Genomic DNA, 21794 nt, shown 5'->3' on the forward strand with positions numbered 1-21794 from the left:
GGCTAGAGAGGATATATATATGCCTACGGACTATCCTTTCAAATCTGACGAATATTCTTTTCAATTTTACTATGAAGTTTCCATATATTTCAAAAGACGGGAACTTAAAGTGAAACATAAAAATGAACTTCTACGTTCATTATACAATTTATTTTTATAACAAAGTTGCATGCATAGTCTAGTTGACTAAATAATTTTTTTAAAATGAAGCCCAAATGTTTAGGGACCTCGAAGGTTATTTCATAAGGCCTTCTCTTTTTTTACGCAAGTCATGTTATGCCCTACATATTATCTTCCACATGTTACTCCATACTCGATTATGGAAATATTAGATATTAAACTTGATTTCTTTGTGAATATGTAACGACCCATCATAAGTAAGAAACCTTAAGGCGGTGACTTTTACGTGGCTTAATCACCCAAGTTTACGATTAAATGTATTGTTACCATAAATTATGGTTTCAAATTTTTTCCTCCAATACTCTATGAATTTTTAAGATAGCATGGGATTGCACAAGGTAGACATATTCAGTCTGACCCGTCCAAAAGTGATTTGAAGTGGTTGATAACTGCCGAGATTTCAAATTTCAAGATGGGAATGGATTAAAGTGAAACCTTATGTAATGGACACATAGAAGGGATCCAGTACTAAATTACTCAGCAAATTATAACTTCTATATGCTCGATACAATCAAAGTATGTAATTTCCTCACTTTATATTGTGTCCATCACTTTCTTTTCCTACCCCCCTTACGAAGCTTCTCTCATACTTGCGACTTTTGCTTCTCTTCATCTTGAGATATGTCAAAAAGTATGATTTTACCTCTGTGATTTTTGCTTCTCTTAATCTCAAGATACCTCAAATTTAAGTGTTTTGATGCTATTACACCGCACGTTGTTTCGGATTTGGTTCATGGTATGCCATCCTCAAAGAGGAAAATGATAGCAAACAACACCTAAAATTGATCTATTTATTGCAAGTTAAAATCATTATAAAATTATTAATAGCATAAAATTCAGTATAGTATTAAATTATATCATGCATGACGTATCTATACTAAACTATAAGTCTATAATAACCGGAATGGTGTATAATTTGGTATGCCTTTTTTTGGTTTGGTTTGGTTATCCCCGGTCATGACCGTTGGATCTTCTTAATCAAATGATCAGACCGTTAGATTTAAATACTAAAAGAATATCCTACTAAAAAAAAGAATATCCACTACTCAAGTTCATAGGTTCTAATCCCGCCAACAACAAATATTTATATTATTATTTGTACACAACCAAAGTTTTCAGGCTCGAATCCCCCCAATAACAAACGTTTATATTATTATTTATAAACATACTAATAATGTTAATGGTTCAAATCTCATCAATCATATATTATTTAATCTTAACTAAAAATTATACACATTGAAATAAAATTCTCATAACAAGGTTATAATAAATATTAATTAGTTTTAGTATTTTATTACTTATATTAAAGTATTATTATAATTACAAATAATATAAAAGATAAAATCTATAAAATATTAATAAAGACCCGTGCATTGCACGGGTTGTAAAGCTAGTACAAGTAATACCTATGGAGAATGTATCATGTGTTGTAGTGAAGTTCAAATTCAATCTGTTTTGAAGTTGGGATACTATATGATAAATTTTATCATTTGAGAGATAATAACATATATAAGGGTTAACCATGAATTGAGTATCACAAATTATGTCAAGATCATTCAAAAGTCTTCACAGAATTTGATTATGTGCATCATATTATAATATTAAGATAAAGATCTACACCATTATAATTTATAATATCTATTTTTTATAGCATTTACTGTTGACAAATATTGTTTTCTAGCATTAATTTGTAACAAATATTGTTTTCTACCATTAAAATTTGAAAGTTATACTGAATCAAAACTTAAACATGTGAACATATTTGTATGATGCATAAATTTATATGATCGGATCATTAAGAAAATAAACAAATTCTGGGTACATGAATTAGCTTTACACGTGGCTAATCTGAGAAAAATAAACATTCCTTTTTATATATATTGAAGGAGTTGCATTCCAGGGAGAACGTCTTAGAGTTCAAGAGAGAACTACCATACACATACACGAGACATATGCCCATCTCATTATTTATCAAATACAAGTACAAATTTCAGTCATTAAATTAAAAACGAAGTTACATTACTTTTTTCTTTAAAGAATCATGGAAAATCACTCATAATAGAGAAGAAATAGTCCAAACCGATTTTACATTAGAGTCAAATTTTTTGCTTAAGTTTAAGTGTTGAAGTTTTTGTGTGGTCAATAATTTACATTAGTCAAAGTTCATTATTTCATAATCAAATTTAGAATTGTCCAAAATGATTCAACACTAGAATCAAATTTGATTTAAGGTTAGTATTCTATATTAGAATCAAAATTTCTACCTTATGAAGCATAAATATTTTTAGTTTTAGAACCATTTATAAGATTCTACAGTGGAATCAAAGTATTCATTCTTAGATTTTAGAATTTAAATAAGAGGGTTCTCTCTAATAATGGACTATATTAAAGATGCAAATAACCAAGGGAAATAAGCTTAATGACATAGATAAAATATTAGTAGTAAATCCCCTATAGAGTTGATATCAACAAGTAATAGTAATGGCCTATATTAAAGATGCAAATAACGAAGGGAAATAAGCTTAATGACATATAGATAAAATATTAGTAGTAAATGCCCAACGGAGTTAATATCAACAAGTAGAATTACATTACCTTGATACAACAAGATCACAGAAGGATGGAAAGAGAACGAACAAATGTTGACGCTTTCCATTGTTCTTTAACAGTCCTTTCTTTAGGTAGGAATGTAAAGGAAGAACAGACAAAGTGTCTGTATGAATAACAAGGCGGGCCAGCTCTTGAAGAACAAAAGTAGTTTCTTCGACTCTTGCTTCTGGTAAATGACGTTCACCTGCAGATTAGAGTTCAGATGGTTCAAGAATAATCCTTGTCAGGGGAATACTCGAAACTATTAGTTCGGCAAAAAAAAAATTAACACCTCGAGTACACACCTAGATCAATCTCGTCTGCCAGAAACCTTTTTACTATGTACTCGCATCTCATCATGAGAATCATTATGGAAATCTTGCTGACTTCAGAACGGCTGGCATTCCATTCAGTCCCTTCATAGTTGAAACTGCATAGAAATTAACTTCAAATTAGCACTAGTGAAAAAAAGAAGGAATATATTATTGATTACAATTAGGAACTTTCAGTTAAGTGCTCTTCAACTGCTAGCTAGATATGATAATATCACAATTCTGGAAATAAAAAAATATATAATAGCTTACAGAGTAATTATGAGCTGATATATACATGTAAAGAGCAAATAAAAATATTTAAGCAGCATGAGAATACAAAACCTATTGCCCTTTTCCTATCATTATTATCACATTTGAAACCAAACAAACATATCAGAATTGCAAGTCAGACAAATGAGGGGTAACCTGAACAAGACATAACTTCAAAACCGAGCTGAACTCTACTTCAGAATCAGACATTACAGCGAACTACTAGAATAAGCAATATTTACAACTAACTGTTCTGAAATCCAAATATCAAATATTAAATAGCTGTTCAGGAACAGCTTCACAAGTAAATTACACATCCACATACTGTATACTTGCATTCACATAGTAGTGACCATAACCATTTACTAGCTTAAATATGACACACTTTTCTTTCTAAGAAAGAAAGAAATAGACTGGGAGATAAAAGTTTGGAAGATATTTGTATGCTTAATAAACCGAAGATCACAATAAGGCTCTAAAAGTGCTGAACGGAGGTTTCCGTCAACTATTCCTGGATATTTTTACTACGGGAAGATGTAGATAAAACCGTATGTTGGGTGTTTATTAATGTGTTTACTGGACCTCTGTATAAGTTATTGCAATGTGCACTAGTAAGCAGATTAAAATGACTGCCGTCTGATATTTTAGTTGGGTGCTTTATAAGTGGTTTTTAACAAATTGAACACATGTATATCTATTTAACGATCTATCTACTTTAGTCACAGCCTGTCCTATGTCAGGAAGCATTAAGATTTAAGCTAGTCAAGCAGTCAGATATTTACTAATTTAGGTAGGGTAAATACCACAATCTTGACAACTGTAAAGCAAAATTATTACCTGCTCAATGTAAATAACTTATGCAAGCAAGCCAAGGAGAACCTGCTGCAGTGTAATGGAATGAGTTCTACCATGTCAACAGGCAGGGAACATGTACGTGATGCACAGCGATCCAGGGTAGTTACTAAACGTTGTAAAATCTGAAAATTATAGATTATTACAAACAATAAGCGTCTATGAAAGTTAAATAGTTAAAAAAATATATTTATAGAGGCAGGTATGACGAGAATTGAACTCTTCTAGAACTAGCAGCACTTTTTCCACTGCTCAGGCCCTCTTTAATATATAGACATCTATGATAATAACCCATAAGAAATACCCACCAATACTATTGAAAAACAATTAGAAAAATTCAGGACTCAGTTGAAGTACCCTCAGGCACCACATGCTCAGCTGGTAAATAACTAAATACACGGGTCTCCTAGTAAAAGATAGATCTGCCCTCTAGCTCTATTTTCCAACAAAAAGTAAGAGCATCCTAAACAGGATGCAAAGAAGCTCCACAAGTCCACATGCAACATATAATTACAAGTCTATAAGCAGGACAGATGCTGCCAAGTTTTTTTCTAAAACAGAATCTTGTTACAATTCATGTTATATTTACATTAAAGCCATTATCTCATTAAAATATTCAACAGCTGTAGTCTCTACATAAACTAAACTAAAAGTTGGTAGCAGACTACAAAAGTTCAGGCCCAAATATCGTATGAGCTATATGTTACGGCACAAGTTTACTATTAGTAAAAGAAATACACAAACACGGTAACTCTGAAATTTTCAAATACGACTGAATCAAAATATCAAAGTCGAGATTTCTATTTCTTAAAAAAGCGCCTACAGAAGTGTAGAGGAACTGAAAGCATCAAAACACAAGATCTGCAAAACCTCTTGTAAAGATCTTCCTGTTTCCAGCGAGATGCGGTACAGAAATCTTTACAAGTTCAAGTTCCAAGAAACAGCATGGAAGGGAGACCTTTTTCTATTACAAACAGATTCGTTTGCTCAACTAATACACTGATGCATTCTTAGGAAGTACTAAAGGAATTTTGGCAATTTTATTCCCCACTAGAACCTTCAAAATTTTATTTTAAGCTCGCATGCTATAACAGCATGATATCCGGTCCTTATTATCCGTTAAACGGAGTTCTCTACTGATATAATATTGCAAATATCCTTGTTTTGCATTTTCTTATCTACACTGAGGTATGCTCATTTGACATCTTTATGCAATTATGTAAAACTACAGACTCAAAAGAGAATTACGTTGTTTGGTGCATCCAGCTCTGACTTGAGGATTTTGTCTCCTAAAATGTCTAAGATATTCATCTCAATCAACTCATCCGCCTTGAGTGATGACACAGAGAGGGATTCGCTAGCAAGGGCACGACCACAATAACCAACTAAAAAAATCTCATAAACATCAGCAACTTCCTTCCACATTTGTATTCTTGCAGTTCTATGAGTTACTAGTTCGGGCCTATAGCTTACTAATTTGCTGACATCATCAATCAGAATACTATTGAATCCTTCAATTGCTGCTCGCCAAAGTGCACCATCAGGATTGTCTCGTCTTGTTGTCATGCATCTGCAAAAACAAACAAACTGAATATCATTACACAGTTAGTGGTCATGGATATACAGATAATGCAAAACTTATCTGAAAGTTACACAGAATGATAAAGAAAATAACAGAGAACAAACTAAAGAGGTGATACAATCTTTTTATGTTTTAAAAGAACCATCAAAATCCTTTAACAGTGCTCAACCTACTTTGTTAAAGTACAATTAAGGTCCCGCCTGAAAAGTCTTGTATGCTTTGAAGTAGAATAGTAAGTAGTTGTTCGATACGCAAATGTTTTATAATATGTGAGTTTTTATAACAAGATATCACTTGTCTTGAAGAAACAGATATATTAACCTGTTACTCAAGAAACTCAGGAACTCTTAAATCTATGCATAATATTCCAGCAGCCCTCCTTGTTTGGCACACCTTTATCCTTGGCATACAAAAATTCAACCTCGTGTCCCTAATTCCAATGACAAGATCCACATCAAACGTTCCAGACCTTGGTCAGGTCAGGTGCTATTTAATAAATCTGGCCTATTAAATCTTGCTTCAATGTCTGACGAACACTACATATCGTCCAAAAAGTTGATGACACATTCCACACCTTGAAAATAGACTCCAGGACATACAGTTTACAGCTAAGAAGCAAGGATACAGATTCAACATATATGATCGTAAGTATTCAGCTGTGGGTGGATATGACGCATACATACAAATAATAAAAGTATTTTTAGTTTAGTCAATTCGCAATCCAATTCAGGTATGGGCTATCAGAAAAAAGGTTGCTAAAAAAAGATTTAGATTTCTAGATAAGAATACTAAAACAAACATGTTGGAAGCAGACAAAAAAAACTGACCGGTCATCGCCTCATCGGTATCCATGTTCTTTCCTAACATGTTTTGGTAGGATGCAATACATAAAAGATGAGTAGAAAAAATTATGAGCCATATTTGGACATTGAATTAATTTAGTTCGAATTTACATTATTGTGCTTTTCAACCTAAGAATGGATATCACAAAAAATATAACTAAAAATGACCGATATCACACTAGATCCTCTGATAAAGGATACCTTGACCAATTTAGGTAGATATATTTCTCTCATTCGGTTTAGAGAATGTTTTCTTCTGTTGTGCCAAAACTTCTACAAATTTATAGTAAATCAATAACATCTGCAACCATTCATATTTAGTAGACAGTATATAGTACTCACCTTCTTAAACTTTGAATAATATCAGGAAATATACTATACTTTTCCACAGATGGAGCCTGTAAGAAAAGATCTACAAGCAAAGGAATAAGCTTCTCCGCAAACAGATAATGGGAGCTGTCCATGCCTACGGATCCGGTTGACACAGAGCTCCTCGAAGAATCAGGCAATCTGTTTGGAGGTACAGAAGCAGTACCATTGGAAACCAAGGGCATCTTTGTACTGTCTGCAAGAATAATGAAGAAAGTCAAAGGTTATAACAGGTACAATCACACATAGAACTGCAGTACTACTTCACATACCTGGGCTTTGAGCTGTGGTGTTTCCTTTCTCAGCATCCTCTCCCTCGTCCGGTAGAGGTTCAGATCTTGGAAGATATTGCAAAAAGTTTTGGAGGAAGAGGAACCACATAGGAGAAAGGTGCTTCGGTGGACTCAATAGGGGTAATATTTCCAGCACAGTTCGTTGCATGGGAGGAACATGCCCCTAAGAAAACAGAGCCAGACTTTCAGTGCAGATGATATAATATGGACGTGTAGTAATATTTAGTGGTAGTAAGCATATAAAACGACTTGCATGTCTTCCTTCTGTACATACTGAAAACTCTCTCTCTCTCTCAATAAGGATTTCTGAACATGAATGTATCTAATGAAAAAAATAATGCATCAGGTGCACTTTCAGCAACCGTTGAAGCAATGTAGATGCTAATTGTATATGCTCAGTAACTACTTCCTCTAACCTTATACATTTACATGTGTAGGAACTTAAACTTCCAAGATACCAAATTTCAGGAAGTACGCCAGCAGACAACTGCTTGACTAGTTTGGGACATTTGTCATGTTTATGGCTCTAGAACACACTGGACCTGCTGACTTTTTGTTGTACCCTTGCCAACTTTTCAGCACGTATCCAAGACTGTACAGGGATACTATCTTCCTCCAGTCAAAGAACATAAAACTAGTGTAACAATGTAGAAACTAGAAACCAAGTTATATTTCCATGAGAAAATTGATGGTGTCACATCCAAAAGACTTGCTGCTAAATTTTTCCTACGAAGTAATAATTTACTTTAAATTTGAAATGCACACTCAAAGATTCCTATATGTTTCCTGTTATACCTAGTTTGACTAGTTTGTGTATTTTACTCCAGGTGAACAAGATTGGTAAACATCAAAGTCAAAAAGAAAAAAGGGATACAATTAGTGACATACAAATTCAGCTTCAAAGTTTTGGTTAGCAATGTTGGCTTCTGTAATCGCTGAATCCATGACCGACAGCAACCGTGTATACATGTCATGGTCAAACAAATCTTGCGCTTGTACATATATTTCTCCTGTAAAAGTTGATGCAATAGGGAAAACACATATTAATAGCTCAAAACATGGTTTAGTTACTTGATAGGAATAGACAGCAGAAAAATCTAGTTATAGCTGTCAATATACAAAAACCACCGGGCCATGAAACAATATAGGAGTAAATTATTTAAGCTGAAAACACTTAAAACCAGAAGTAAATCTTTAATTTAGAGATTTAATTTATTACCAAGACCATGTATAATCTCCTGTTTTGCCTTGATTGCTGCATCAACACTGTAGTTTGCTGACTTTCGAAGAACAGAATCATAAACTTCTAGTACTGATTGGAGGTATGGCAATGGCAGATTTCCCTGGTTAAGACAGTTATTGTTGAAAGAGATGTGCTTAGATAACATTATAAAATACTTAGAGATTTCTTTACTTCAGTCATTGTTTAGTCATTAAGGGTGTTCTTGTAGACATCCATAAAACATTACAATAGGCTGTAAAAGCAGAAACAACATTTACCTTGGGAGAATGTGAAAGAATTGTTGACTGTAAACAGTTTATTGCAGCAAGAGCAACTTCTTTGCTACCACTTAAAATACTATTTTTAACAACATGAAGCAAAGATTGCCATCCTGGAATCATCGAAATGCAAAATTCATTTCGTCGAAAACACTTCACATCAAGAACTTATAGGTAGATATATTGAGATGTAAAGCTTACCAGACCAGAAATTTCTTAAAATTCTGAGTAGGGGAAAAAACGAACGTAATAGTCGTGATATTCCACCAAGCACCAGCACAATTGTCTCATCCCACTGTTTCTGAGCTGTGTTACGACTTCACATCCATTGAACACATCATAAAGTCAGCATGATTGGATGTAGCAATAAAAAAATTCAATAATGCACATCACGAAGAATTTTATACCTGTGATGTATGAGCATATGTACTGCTTTTCCACCTCGAGTTCCCAGTTCCTTCCCGTGCCATTCGTCCTTTGAAGATGTTGCAGCCTAGCAAAATATTTATGTTCAGGATGACAAACAAACAATAGAAGTACGTCCGCAATAAGTTATTCCAACCTACCATGTGGGAAGCACGATCAAGTGTAGGAAAAACATAGTTCCAGAGACAATCCTCCCACATACTCTTGGAAAGCTTTTGCCCATGACTTCCAAGTGTCTGGAAAAGTGTACGTACAGCTGAGTTTCTAACCTACAATAGCATACATCAGCATCCTTTTTGTTTAGAAATCCAGAAAGCATATAACAGCAACCTTTTTCTATAATAGCATAGGCAAAGGAGGCAATAGAATGAATCTTCAGAAACTACTTGATAACATTAGCACCATACTTTGCTAGAAACATTCTACGACCACAATATCCTTAACAGATTTTCCACCTCACAATTTTATTCCACCAAAAAAGTATATAGCCCTGAAATATTTGAACGAGACAGATGATTGAAAATTATACACCTAATCTGTTTTTAAGCATATTTTATTAAATAGGTATGAGGATACACACAGGGAGACTTCGGGTTTCAGGTTGTTTTGTGTTCGTACATGTCACTTTTGCACAAGAGTCGGGTTTGCGTCGGTTACAATTGGTTGGAAAATTGATAAAAATGAAAAATAAGTTAAAGGAATAAAAAAATAAATGATAGGACTCATTTTGGGTCATATTCGAGCTAATCATGTACTGCTCCATGTCATTTTTAGGATTCTATCTATGGAATTTGTGTGGCTACTCGGGTTGTTTCTATTTGGGTTCTGGGCCGTGTTAAACTTTGCTACCTTATATTTAATTCTGTTACATATATACTAATGCAAGACGAAACCAAACCACCCTATGTATTATCCCACTTGACAGAGCAGGGTCTGGTACATGTGTGTGTGTGTGTATTCATATCCTAAATATTTATTTGATTAATCATGTGGATACTCATTTCTTTGCAGTTTTTACACACATGTCTCTGTCTAAATCAATTCAAGAGTTTTGTGTAGAAAATCGTACCAAAGGAAAAAGCAAAGGAGTCAAATTATCAAACCTCGAGACTTGCCCAAAGCAAATTTTGATATCATTAAAACCCTTCACCAAAGCATCTTCTATAGGTCACAATGGGTTCACAATGGGACAAAATCCTATTTCACTCATTGATACCCATCGCCCCACCCCCAAGAGGCACATAAGAAGTCACAACATACATAATACAAAAACACCACTCCTAATTTACCGAACCACCTCCAAATACGCTTGCTGCTGCACTATTATAAGATCAGATTCAAGCATTTATCTGAGGTGTTTTTAAGAATAGGACTACGAGGAACAAACCTACGTGTTCTCTCTTTAATGTCCCAACAACTAGTAATTTTATAATTCCAACTCTATTACGCCACTCTTTTTCTCTAACTACATTGTGTTTGTTCTGGAGTATGTAACCTAAAGAAATTGATAATAACAAGTTTAGAAGTCGACAAAAGGGAGATGGCAAAGCCATTTTTTGATTTTTTTTTTAAGTTTAAAGTTTTCTTTAGTAATATTGAAGACAAAGATGAGCAAATAGAGATGAATAAATGTATAAGCATATGAGTCTGCAAATACTTGATATAACATACTATTGCCAACTCAAAACACATTAGACTTGCCACGTCAGTTTTTTCATCCTAGTCAACTGCCACTTTGTCATTTTTAACATCTGTCATTTTCATTATTAAAGGAAGAACATACATCACAAATTTTATAAACTTAAATGGCTTGTAAAAACTAGTTCAACGACCTAATTCAAAAAAACCAGAATAGTCATGGGACAAAACAATATCAGCTAAAGTTATGCTTATGACAAGCGTATACCTCTGGCCTCTCATCTGCCCCCAGATTATGTAGCAACGAGAAAACTGAGAATATCAGCTTATCATGATCAACTATATTTCGATCTTCCCTCTTGTTATCTGTTAGCTGAGTACTTGCATGCACATCTTCGTCCTGAAGCACTACAGAATATCACCAAGGAACAGAAAAGAAAAGGAATCAGTTTATATGGTCGACCAAAAACAATTAAGTAAAACTTTTATATCAAACCTATATCCTCTATTGGCCGGTATAAAAGGCCCTTCGCTATAAAATCTGTAGATGTCCACAAGAGTCCTATGGCAGTCAAACTTATATTCAACTCAGTTTTTTGTGCACTGTATGCCCCAGTAACATCAATGCACCTGGAGAAGGTAAGCACAAATTAGTAAAAGTAATATAATGAGAATAAAGAAAGATCTGTAGTGGCCAATAAGAGGTATATTTTGGCATACAAGCACGGAGATAAACAATGTGACTTAGATATACAATCCCACTATCCTAGTTCACATGCTTTAGTAATGTTTTATCCATATAAATTAAGGTTAAATGATAATACAATGAGCAAACACTGTCAGGCAATATCTACAAGCAATCTCTTTTCCTGACTCGAAAGTTTGTAAGGCTCTATTTTGCTAGACCTGAATCTGTCCGGATTGAACTGTACAATAGTGTAAAAGTTTACAAGGTTCGTTAAATTTTCTAATGTAAAAATACCGGGGGGGGGGGGGGCGGGTATCAATAAGCAATCTATTGGAAAGGTACTACCGAGATAAGAAGACCTATTTTATCATTATATTATATTTTTTCTTGAATCCATCTGTATATTCAATTTATAAAGATGGCTCGAGAGGCCGTTTATCTATTAGTTCTAGTCCTGGAAATTGTTATGGTGGATGTTACTGATAGGTGCCTTGAGTTTTGAAGACGGGTGAGCCAATTGCTGTGACTTTAGTCAAATATTGTTGCTTTCATTCCAAAGGTACGAAATTACAGGTGTCAGATTTTACACTGATTAGTTCAAGTAATGTGGTATATAATTAATATAAGAATTTAAGCAATCGTTTGAAGGAAACTAAGAGACAATAATTTCAGAGTATTCTTTGGAAAAAGGCAAACAGATGAAAACTATATTGTGGGCTTCGAGGGGTTATTCACTACGAAGAACGGTAGGTCAACTGCTCTCAAGCTCCACATGACTAAGACCTATGATAGGGTGGAGTAGAACTTTTTTCGTTGTTATGAGAAAGTTTGGTTACACATCTACTTGCAATAAAAAGATTGTGATGTGTGTGAAATTGATCTCTTTCTCATTGCTAAAATGGACAAGACGAAGGGGATATTAAGGCCGAGAGAGGTCTGAGACAGAGAATCCCCTTTCCCCTTGTTACTTTTTTTTTGTGCCAAAGTACTTTCTTGTCAACTATCTGCCCCCAAATAGGAAAACAGAAATATTAAGCTTGAATTTGGATCAGGTGCTACTACAATATCCCACTTATTTTGCTGATCATAGATCTTATTTTGGTTATTCTGGTGGGCTCTTACAACATGAAGGATAAGATGGTCATATGCCCGAATAAGGTATTTACAATATTGAAAGTGGCAATATGCTAGCAATCAACTCAAGTGATTGGGTAGAATCTTCCAACCATATCGAATTGCGGAGGTGGTGACGGAACTTGTGGAAGCTTAAAATACCCAAAAATAATTAAGCATTTTGGATGACGGTTTACTATTCCATTAAAAAGTAACCTGGCTAGGAGAATGTAGAGAGAGCCCTCTACCGCCTCTGGACATGCCCTACCACTTGCAAGTAGTGGGAGGAACGTGACGATCTTTTTCAGGTTTGACAGAGAATTCATTGAGGGATTTTGAGCTTTGCCTAGTCATCCTTTGGCAATTAGGAACAAGAGGAATAAATTGTTTTCTGGAAAAACTTGTAGGTGCAGTTTGTGTATTCTTGAATGGGTGAAAAATTATATCTTTAAATCTGAAAATGCTGTGAAGGTAAAGGGAAGTTTTATGAATGGAAAAGTGACGAAATGGCAGGCTCCTAAAACCGGGGAATTTAAGATTTATACCGATGCTGCACTTGTTGAAAGTAATGGAGACTTTAGCGCTGTGGAGTGTGTAGAGATGGCAAATGGAAGGTGTTGGGAGTGGCTTTGGAGATGCGGGGGTGTGTTGAGATGGCAATGGGGAAAGTGTTGGGAGTGGCTTTGAAATATAACTCATGGTTTGTCTCTACTACTGCAGCAGGGGCAAGGGGAGTGTTGTTGGGCTTGAAGTTAGAGACGCAGCTTCGCTTGAATAATATTCCTCTGAAATCCGATCATCACAAAGTCATATATGCTATTAATTCCGATACAGTTTTATGGACGACATGAAGAGCTAGGTGTGCAATATTCATTGCATTGTTTTTTAACACATGCAAGGAGATGAAAACACCTTAGTTCATAGACTGACAAAAATTGCGTAAAGGCTAAAAGGCTCTCGTGTTTATATAGGGAGTATGCACCTCTGTGTTCAATCAGCTTTATGTTCTGACGGCCTTTATCAAACTGTCATGAAATTAATTTTTTTTATAATTCAGTTTCATTACAGACAGGGAGGGGGGGGGAGAGAGAGAGAGAGAGAGAGAGAGAGAGATTAAACAAAAGGAACAGACTCCCAAGCATAATCTGAGAACATAAATTGCTTATATAATCCATTATATCAAGCAAATTTACACACTGATATATAAAACTTACACATGAAGGCAGTCAGCTGGAATAGTTGAGAGTCCATCATTCATGATTACACGTAAACTCTACAAGAAGATAATACAAAGTTTCTTCAATATACAATAATGAAAGTAGTCAAGTTGCTACTGATAATATTAACGCACTATGAAAGCCTATTATAAGAACTATGACACCTACAGATTATGAGAAAAACCCATATCAACTGTACAACGATTAGCATGAAGTGAACATGAAAGAGAAGTGAGGGGAAGAATAAGTTGAACAACATAGTTGTCGCCTGTCGGTCAATCTAGTAAGATTCGGTATCAGTTAAACCAGAAACCACCTTGAAGGAGATGAATCAATTGAATTACTTTAACATCAATCTTACTACATTTCTACGTAGTCTTATCGACACGTACTTGCAGTAGCATAATTGACTAGTTCGACACTGAGGCAGCTAGTCCATGTCAAATGCAAGGTGCAACATTTGCCTTAAATGCAAAACCAACTCACCTACTACATTTTCATTTTTTCATTTGATGAAATAACATAGGCTTACCGATACGTACCCGCAGTGGCATAAAGATCACTTCGACAGTGAGGCAGGTAGTTCATGTCAAATGCAAAGCACAACATTTGCCTTGTATGAAACAATTGAAGTGTAAAACCAACTCACCCGTTAGGCTTTCATTTTTTAAGTTGATGAATAAATAGCTTTCATTTAATTATTTCATGAATATATAAAGACAACTCACCCGTTAGGCACATCGATAGGTATTCTATTCATGGACTTTATAAAGACAAGTTTACAGTGGACAGAGGTCCAAGGTAGGAACACAAAGTTGGTTGGTATAATAGCACAGTGCCTAGAGAAGTACGACATGGGTTTGTATCATATCGGCTATCAATTCAGGCCTGACGAGGACGTCGGGAGTTTGTAACACCCCAGTACCACGTCGAGGAAAGTTGGGGCTTTAGTTCAATATATAAACAAGAGTAGTATTACCAATTGCACCATCAAATCATGATATTTTGGGGATCTTTATACTTCGGCATATTTCGGGTTCTTATTTCGGGTTCGCAATTGGGACTTGACTAGATTTTCGAAAAAGACTCGGGATTTGACCTGGTTGTCACAACTATTTAGCCCGAGCTTGATAGCAGTGTTAAGTCTACTATCCAATAAAATCTATGATTAGAGTTCAAGTTAGTGTGTCAAGCAGGTTAACAAAATTATGTACTTGCAATACTACGACTCTTTCACGTACAATCTTTGTCTGGATTTTATTATGAAATTGTATGTCACCTTCTTATAGATGTAATTGGGTGCTTTTGATTATTAAAATTGGTATAGCAGTGTTTAGAAACTTTTAGTTATTCAATCAATTTAAGAATATGATTATAATCAATCAAGCATCATAAAAATTACTTCAAAATATGAACGAAGCACAATTACATTGGGGCATCCAGAAAAAAAAACTACATCTAAATAGGGACCAATAGAAACTTTTAGTTATTCAATCAATTTAAGAATATGATTATAATCAATCAAGCATCATAAAAATTATTTCAGAATATGAAGGAAGCACAATTACATTGGGGCATCCAGAAAAAAAAACTACATCTAAATAGGGACCAATAGAAAACTACATACCAATACCATGCAAAATACCTTTACATCACTCAAGCTGTTGTACGGTAATCATAATATATATATAATATATGAAGATAACATATTGAAAAATATCCTCCACAAGTCAGACTAATTTTTTTCAGCAGCTTAGTGAACCTCTCTAATTATACAATATACAACACGGAACATTTTATTCTATTCTACAACAAAAATTATATAATTATACATGATAAGAATATATAAATGTGACTTTTGGCAATATATACATATATATATATAAATGTGACCCACAACATGTGTTTTCATGGAGTGAGGAATGTTCTCGGGATGATTAGAAGTTGGGGTACTTTATGGACAGTTATAAAAATTATTGTTCAATTCATCACATTCTTTCCTATTCCAAATGAATATTCACTCCTTTCTTTCATTCATTTTCTTCAAAAACTTTATCATAATTTTAATCCACTATTTTTTTTGACAAATATGGCTTATAGCCTTACAAATGAGTATATGTTCTAAGGAATTCTCGCGGAAAGCGAGGATCGAACCCAGGACCTAAGACCTAAGACAACAGAGGATAAACTCTTAGCCATGTGAGCTATCCAAACTCGCCTTTTATCGTATACATCCTAATTTTAAACACCCTAGATTCCTCAAAGAAAATTCAATCCGTACACAGCCCTTTAATTTTATACAAGGCCTGCTTTGTATTGCTAACCTGGAACCCAAGGGTGACCAGCTCCTTCTCTGGTGCATCTGCCACCGACCTAAAGAGTACAAAGTTGAAAATAAATATCAACAAACGAGAGAGAGGGGTCGGGAGAGAGATTGAGAGGGGGGGGAGAGAGAGGGAGAGAGAGGGAGAGAGAGAGAGAGAGAGAGAGAGAGAGAGAGGGAGGGCAGAGAGAGAGAGAGAGTAGGTAAAGAAAGAGAGTCTCACCTTAGCATTTCAAGAATACTATGCCAGCTGAAATATAACTTCTCTCCGTGTCTCTGAAAATAATGAAGAAATTGAGAGAAAGGGTAGGTGTAGATTACGCCTATAGAAGTGGCCAAAAAATTATCTCACACAACCCAATTTTTCAATAGATTTACCTCTAACACGTGCAGCAGAATTTTCAGAGATCCAGAACGAACATCAGGGTTTTGAGTTGAAAAGTACAAGACCCTTAAAGGAGAAATTACAGAGGACTCCAGTGAACCCATTTCAGTAGGCATTGTTATTATCTACAAAACGTGTAACAAAGAGACGCAACATAAATTTACGATACTAGAAAATTTCTTAGACATCAGACAATTAATCAAAACAAAATATATTTCTTTACCTTTTTAGACGAGACACGAAGTTCAGCGGATCCATTTTTCTGAAATTCATCTGAGCCTAAAACAGCAGATATCGATTGATCTAGTGCGTGAAGCGCCAAATTACGCAAATGCTGGTTGGTACTATCAGTAAGCTGCAAATACATTTCTAATATCAATACAAATAGAACATGGAATAGTCAAAATATAAAGAAATCATGTGTTACCTCAAGGAAATGGGCAACTAATTCATCCCACAACGGCTCCACCCCTAATCCAATAAAGATGTGTGAAATCAGAAACATGGATATATGTATTCTAGTTGGCAGGATTCACAATAAACTATAGCTGCAGAACACACCAAATTTGCTTATAATAGGTATCATTTGCATTTATATGCTATACCCAGAAATACACAAATACAAAAAAAAACCAGGCGACAGTCTGTGAAATCAGAAACATGGATATATGTATTCTAGTTGGCAGGATTCACAATAAACTATAGCTGCAGAACACACCAAATTTGCTTATAATAGGTATCATTTGCATATATATGTTATACCCAGAAATACACAAATACAAAAAAAAACTAGGCGACAGTCTGAATTCGCATCAGACATAATCATATTCTATAAGCAGCACTAAACTTTCATGCAAAGAAACTGTTTACATCTGTCTTAAAAATCGACCTGTACCGATCATTAAACGACCACAACTGCAGTTGTTGCTAGTTGACTGGATGACTTCTTCAAACACACGTCAGCAAATTTTCATGCTACTCTCCAAAATTTAACCAAACACTTCTACACGTATTGAAGTCTAAAGAGTAACGACTCGATTACTTTTGGATTCCAATTTAAGGACAATGGAGATGCATTGTAAAAACAAACAGGTAGGAGATTAACTTTCTCATCATCTATGAATAATGTAAGAAAAGAACTTTCCTGCTATTGACAATACCCCCATCATAAAAAAAGAATGAAATTGAAAAGATACATCATAAACCTGTTTATACAAACAATATAATTAACTACAAAAATCATCAGGGAATAGTAATTACTAATATTGTACAAGAATGGAACTGAGTTAAAAGGGTAAACTGACTTCTAGTTTAACAGAATCACATAAATTTAATTATTCAACAAGATTTCAAACACTGAAAAGTAATTCTACTCAGGTTCAACCAAAAATTGTTATAAATTACACCTAGTGCTAATTTCTTGCTTTAATTGAAGATCAACCGGAACTCTATACACATATGTGTGTGAAGATATCAGCAACGGCCAACAAGTACATGAAAAAAAAGTGACATATTTAATAAGAAAAGATAATCATATCCCAGGAACACGACATTCGGTACGTACTGTGAAGATTACTAACGAGTATAGAGATCATCCTTTCCACTGAGAAACTGATGCTTCCAATTTTTTGACTTGATGCTTGTCCGGGACCACCTACAGTTCCTTGCATGCATTGATAGGACAACTGACGTAATGCAGACAGGAGTGATTTAACAGCAGATACATGCATTATTCCGGAGCTCTCAAAAAGCTTAAAGATAAAAAAGACACAGGTTATTGCTTTCAGTACAATAACAAAAAAACAAGAAAAATCAAAGAAAAAGTAAAGACCATTTACTTGAGAGTTCAAAGATGAGAGAATGTTAAAGTCACTGTATTGGCTAGATGATTCTCTAGTAAGTTTTACGCCAGATGTAGGTACCTCCTGCATAACAATAGATATATCAGTTATTTGATTAAGAGAATATAATACAATCCAGCATTAACAAGTTTTATTGCAAACAATGTCCAAATAAACTGTCCCTCGTAAAAAAAACCCTCCATAAATACAGTTGCAAGGTCCTTTTTTAAAAGCATGGGAATTCGTTTCTATTTATAGTAGTTGGTCATTACTAAATACTAATATACAAGATATATAAAACAAGATAAGCTATGAAGCAAACTAAGATATTAGGGGGGGTGAACATTGGAGATTAGGTACATAAGAGCAAGTCCATTAGTGCCTTAAATTGTTGTCCTAAACTATAATTCGAGGCATTTTGAATCATTAGGTGCTCCAACAATGTTCTAGAGGTGCCTTAAAACACTAAGACATCCATCACATGCCTCATTTTTAAGGCTCCACTAGGCATGCCTTATTTCAATTTTTTCAATAAAAAATTTACTTCCCTCCTTTTTTTGCACATATCTTCTCTCTCATTTTTTTCATTCCCTCCAAATATAATTCAAATATAATATTTTTTTAATGATAAGACACAACTATAAGGCATTGTTGTTGGAGTGCATACATGAGAATATTGTCCTAAATTACTAGGACATCATATTTTATGATATTTTTAAGGCTTTTTTAGGACACTCTTGGACTTGCTCTAACAACGTTAGGTACATTTATAGTTAAAAGCACAATTAGACTACAGCTTGACCCCAAAGTCCATAAAAGCTATTAATTTCTGCTTAGCTTCAAGAGTAAAAGTTGTATACAGCACTTATTCGCTCTTTACAGCAGGCAATCGTTCTTTACAGCGCTTAAGCGCTCTTTACAACGCTTCCAAGTACATGTTTATATATGCAATGTGAATTATTTTAATTGACATATAAACGCATACGATGTCCTTTTTAGCTTTTTGGGTAAAAATTAATACCTGTTACAAAGTTGTACCACATATTTTAACATATCTGGTATGCATAATTTCAAATTGATCTATACACACATTGTAAATATTTTCTCTTGTTAAAAGCTATAAAGTTTAAAATAATTTCTAGTTAACGACTTAGCCAATAAACAAATACATTTTAAGAGATTAACATGCATTCATATTTTTTCAATTAATTAGTAAATAACACGCTCTTTTGTTTTATAAATTTAATAGCATAACCTTTAGAATCATATAATTGTTCAGTGTTTGCTTAAATCAGTATTGGTGCATCTTTTACTACAATGTTGGGTGTAGTTATTACAATCTACTTAAATTAGTTAGTCTACGAGAACGTTCTTTTCCATCAAATTGTGTGTAATGGCATTATATCTATAGTAACTTTTTGTCTGGCACTTTGTTCTTCAATGAAAAGATGTGTCACTATGGATTTTGCTATGTTGGACGCATGACGAACCTCAAAACAAGTAAGAAAAGCTCTAAGAAATATAGAAGTTGATTGTCAGAAGTTCATTGAAAAATGCTTGGGAAACAGATGTTGCATAAAGGATTACTTACAGCAATGAGCAAAGGCCACCAACTAGGAACACAGATAATTTGATAACATGTGTTTAAAAAAGTGCAAGATGTCTACAGCATAAATAATATTCAAAACTTTCATTATATCCCAGAGGGCATTTCAAACACTTCTTTTGGTTTGCCTTTTCCTTACTCGGCTCTTGTCAACATCAAATAGGGGTTTTGCAATTAGGACCTATCCCTGGGACTCCCTTGGATAACAATTAAAGTAATTTAACTAGTGAACGTATATTATCTCTTTAAGGAAACATTGATCATCATCGTGTTATATAATAAACAATAAACAAAACATTGATCATCATCGTAACCCTTTTACATGATGAAAGTAATTTATAATGCGCATAGAAGAGGCCTTTGTACAAAATACTTTAGGGTATTTGTTTGTTTTGTACAAAGAAGTAAAGAATCATTTTCACGCGCCTTAACATACAATCAAAAAGTCAGAAGGCTACTCTTTATCATGTTAAAGATTACCTGTGTTGTTGCATGTGGAGAATTAATAGCTCGGTCGAGAGCTGCTAAAGTCTCCAAAACCTAGAATATACAATTTAAAAGTTTTCAAAATAAATATCATCAATATCATATAAATTTGTAAGATATGATGCATACCAACACCCATGAAGTGCCCAACACATTGTACAATCGATGAGCTATATTGAAGAGAGTCCTCAGTGCCTGACTTGCATGAGTAAAGGATACATTACAAACTGAATACAAGCTGTTTAATTAGGAGATCACACGATCTACAGAACAAATATGCAGAGAACATGCACGTGTAGATTGGAATTGCAGTAGACAAGTGCATGTTGGAATTGCAAATGCAAATTCTTTGTCAAAATGCCACACTAATATACCACTTACAAAAAGATTCTTTCAAATTTCAAAGTCAATATTTAACGTTAATGTAAACATTTACACATTTAAAAACTAAAACTAGTCTACTGAGTATGAACAAAGTGACCCGACTAAAAGAATACTGCGTAAAACAACTGCCCACATATAACTGTCTGCAAACATGGTGCATATACAAATGCTTCTATTCAATTAGTTCATTGGTTATAATCCATAATACAAGTCTAACCATGAAACATGGACAAGCCTAGTTCGGTTCATTATAATTACTGACCAGGCGTAAACCACATGGACACGCGGTTATAATTGTTCAACATTCAAAAAAAACACATGCAATTAACTGTATATGCTATATTTATTATTATTATGAATAATTGTGTGCAAAAGTTTTAAAATATGAAGGATAAATAAAAAACGATTAAACGAAAACAGCTTAAGATGTCATCACATCTAGCATAATATTGTTCTCTAAAATAAATTTTAAAAGTAACAAGTCTCGTGGAGTAGTCATGAAAAAAATTAACGTGGACAAAATAACCAGCAATCTGCCTCATTCACTACTCGCCTACCCAGGTTAGTTATTAGCACTACATGATACACTATTATACAACAGAAATGATTACCACAGTTAACTAGATACATTTGATTTAAAGATTGATTAAATAATATTATACTTATACCTTACGTTATATGTAAGTGTCCTACATTTACCAACAATTTGTTACATACAGTAGTAAGGATTTGAGTACAAAGGGGCCTTTCAAATTTAAAAAAGATGTCTTCATTATTGTTAGCTGTAATAAACATCCAACATAAGAATAACTGGTAAATGGTGACCAGAGGGGCATCCTTGCTACCTAAATTGCTAAACTAACCACCAAATAAATGACAAGTGTTATAATAAAATG

The 21794-nt window shown here is 34.2% G+C and overlaps 1 protein-coding gene across 4 annotated transcripts in view; it reads right to left on the reverse strand.

The window, feature by feature from the left end:
• The window catches only part of LOC141668724 (uncharacterized), a 36630-nt gene that overhangs the window by 1995 nt on the left and 12841 nt on the right, over positions 1 to 21794 (reverse strand). For 3 of the 4 annotated variants that reach the window (XM_074475712.1, XM_074475713.1, XM_074475714.1), the window contains 24 exons: positions 20644 to 20709; positions 20509 to 20568; positions 18420 to 18506; positions 18146 to 18332; positions 17009 to 17052; positions 16805 to 16936; positions 16575 to 16706; positions 16420 to 16472; positions 16198 to 16246; positions 13871 to 13929; positions 11352 to 11485; positions 11124 to 11263; positions 9358 to 9486; positions 9199 to 9284; positions 8993 to 9108; positions 8792 to 8904; positions 8511 to 8634; positions 8180 to 8301; positions 7271 to 7454; positions 6972 to 7194; positions 5454 to 5775; positions 4191 to 4330; positions 3075 to 3199; positions 2776 to 2974 (listed from right to left, as the gene is read on the reverse strand). In XM_074475712.1, the coding sequence (XP_074331813.1) occupies positions 2776 to 2974; positions 3075 to 3199; positions 4191 to 4330; positions 5454 to 5775; positions 6972 to 7194; positions 7271 to 7454; positions 8180 to 8301; positions 8511 to 8634; positions 8792 to 8904; positions 8993 to 9108; positions 9199 to 9284; positions 9358 to 9486; positions 11124 to 11263; positions 11352 to 11485; positions 13871 to 13929; positions 16198 to 16246; positions 16420 to 16472; positions 16575 to 16706; positions 16805 to 16936; positions 17009 to 17052; positions 18146 to 18332; positions 18420 to 18506; positions 20509 to 20568; positions 20644 to 20709 (3026 nt within the window). Of the gene's footprint in view, positions 1 to 2775; positions 2975 to 3074; positions 3200 to 4190; positions 4331 to 5453; positions 5776 to 6971; positions 7195 to 7270; positions 7455 to 8179; positions 8302 to 8510; positions 8635 to 8791; positions 8905 to 8992; positions 9109 to 9198; positions 9285 to 9357; positions 9487 to 11123; positions 11264 to 11351; positions 11486 to 13870; positions 13930 to 16197; positions 16247 to 16419; positions 16473 to 16574; positions 16707 to 16804; positions 16937 to 17008; positions 17053 to 18145; positions 18333 to 18419; positions 18507 to 20508; positions 20569 to 20643; positions 20710 to 21794 lie in introns of those variants that run through there. The other variant, XR_012553166.1, reaches the window with a different exon arrangement.

The sequence above is a fragment of the Apium graveolens genome, chromosome 6 (genome assembly GCF_009905375.1).
Source record: "Apium graveolens cultivar Ventura chromosome 6, ASM990537v1, whole genome shotgun sequence".
Classification (NCBI taxonomy): domain Eukaryota; kingdom Viridiplantae; phylum Streptophyta; class Magnoliopsida; order Apiales; family Apiaceae; genus Apium; species Apium graveolens.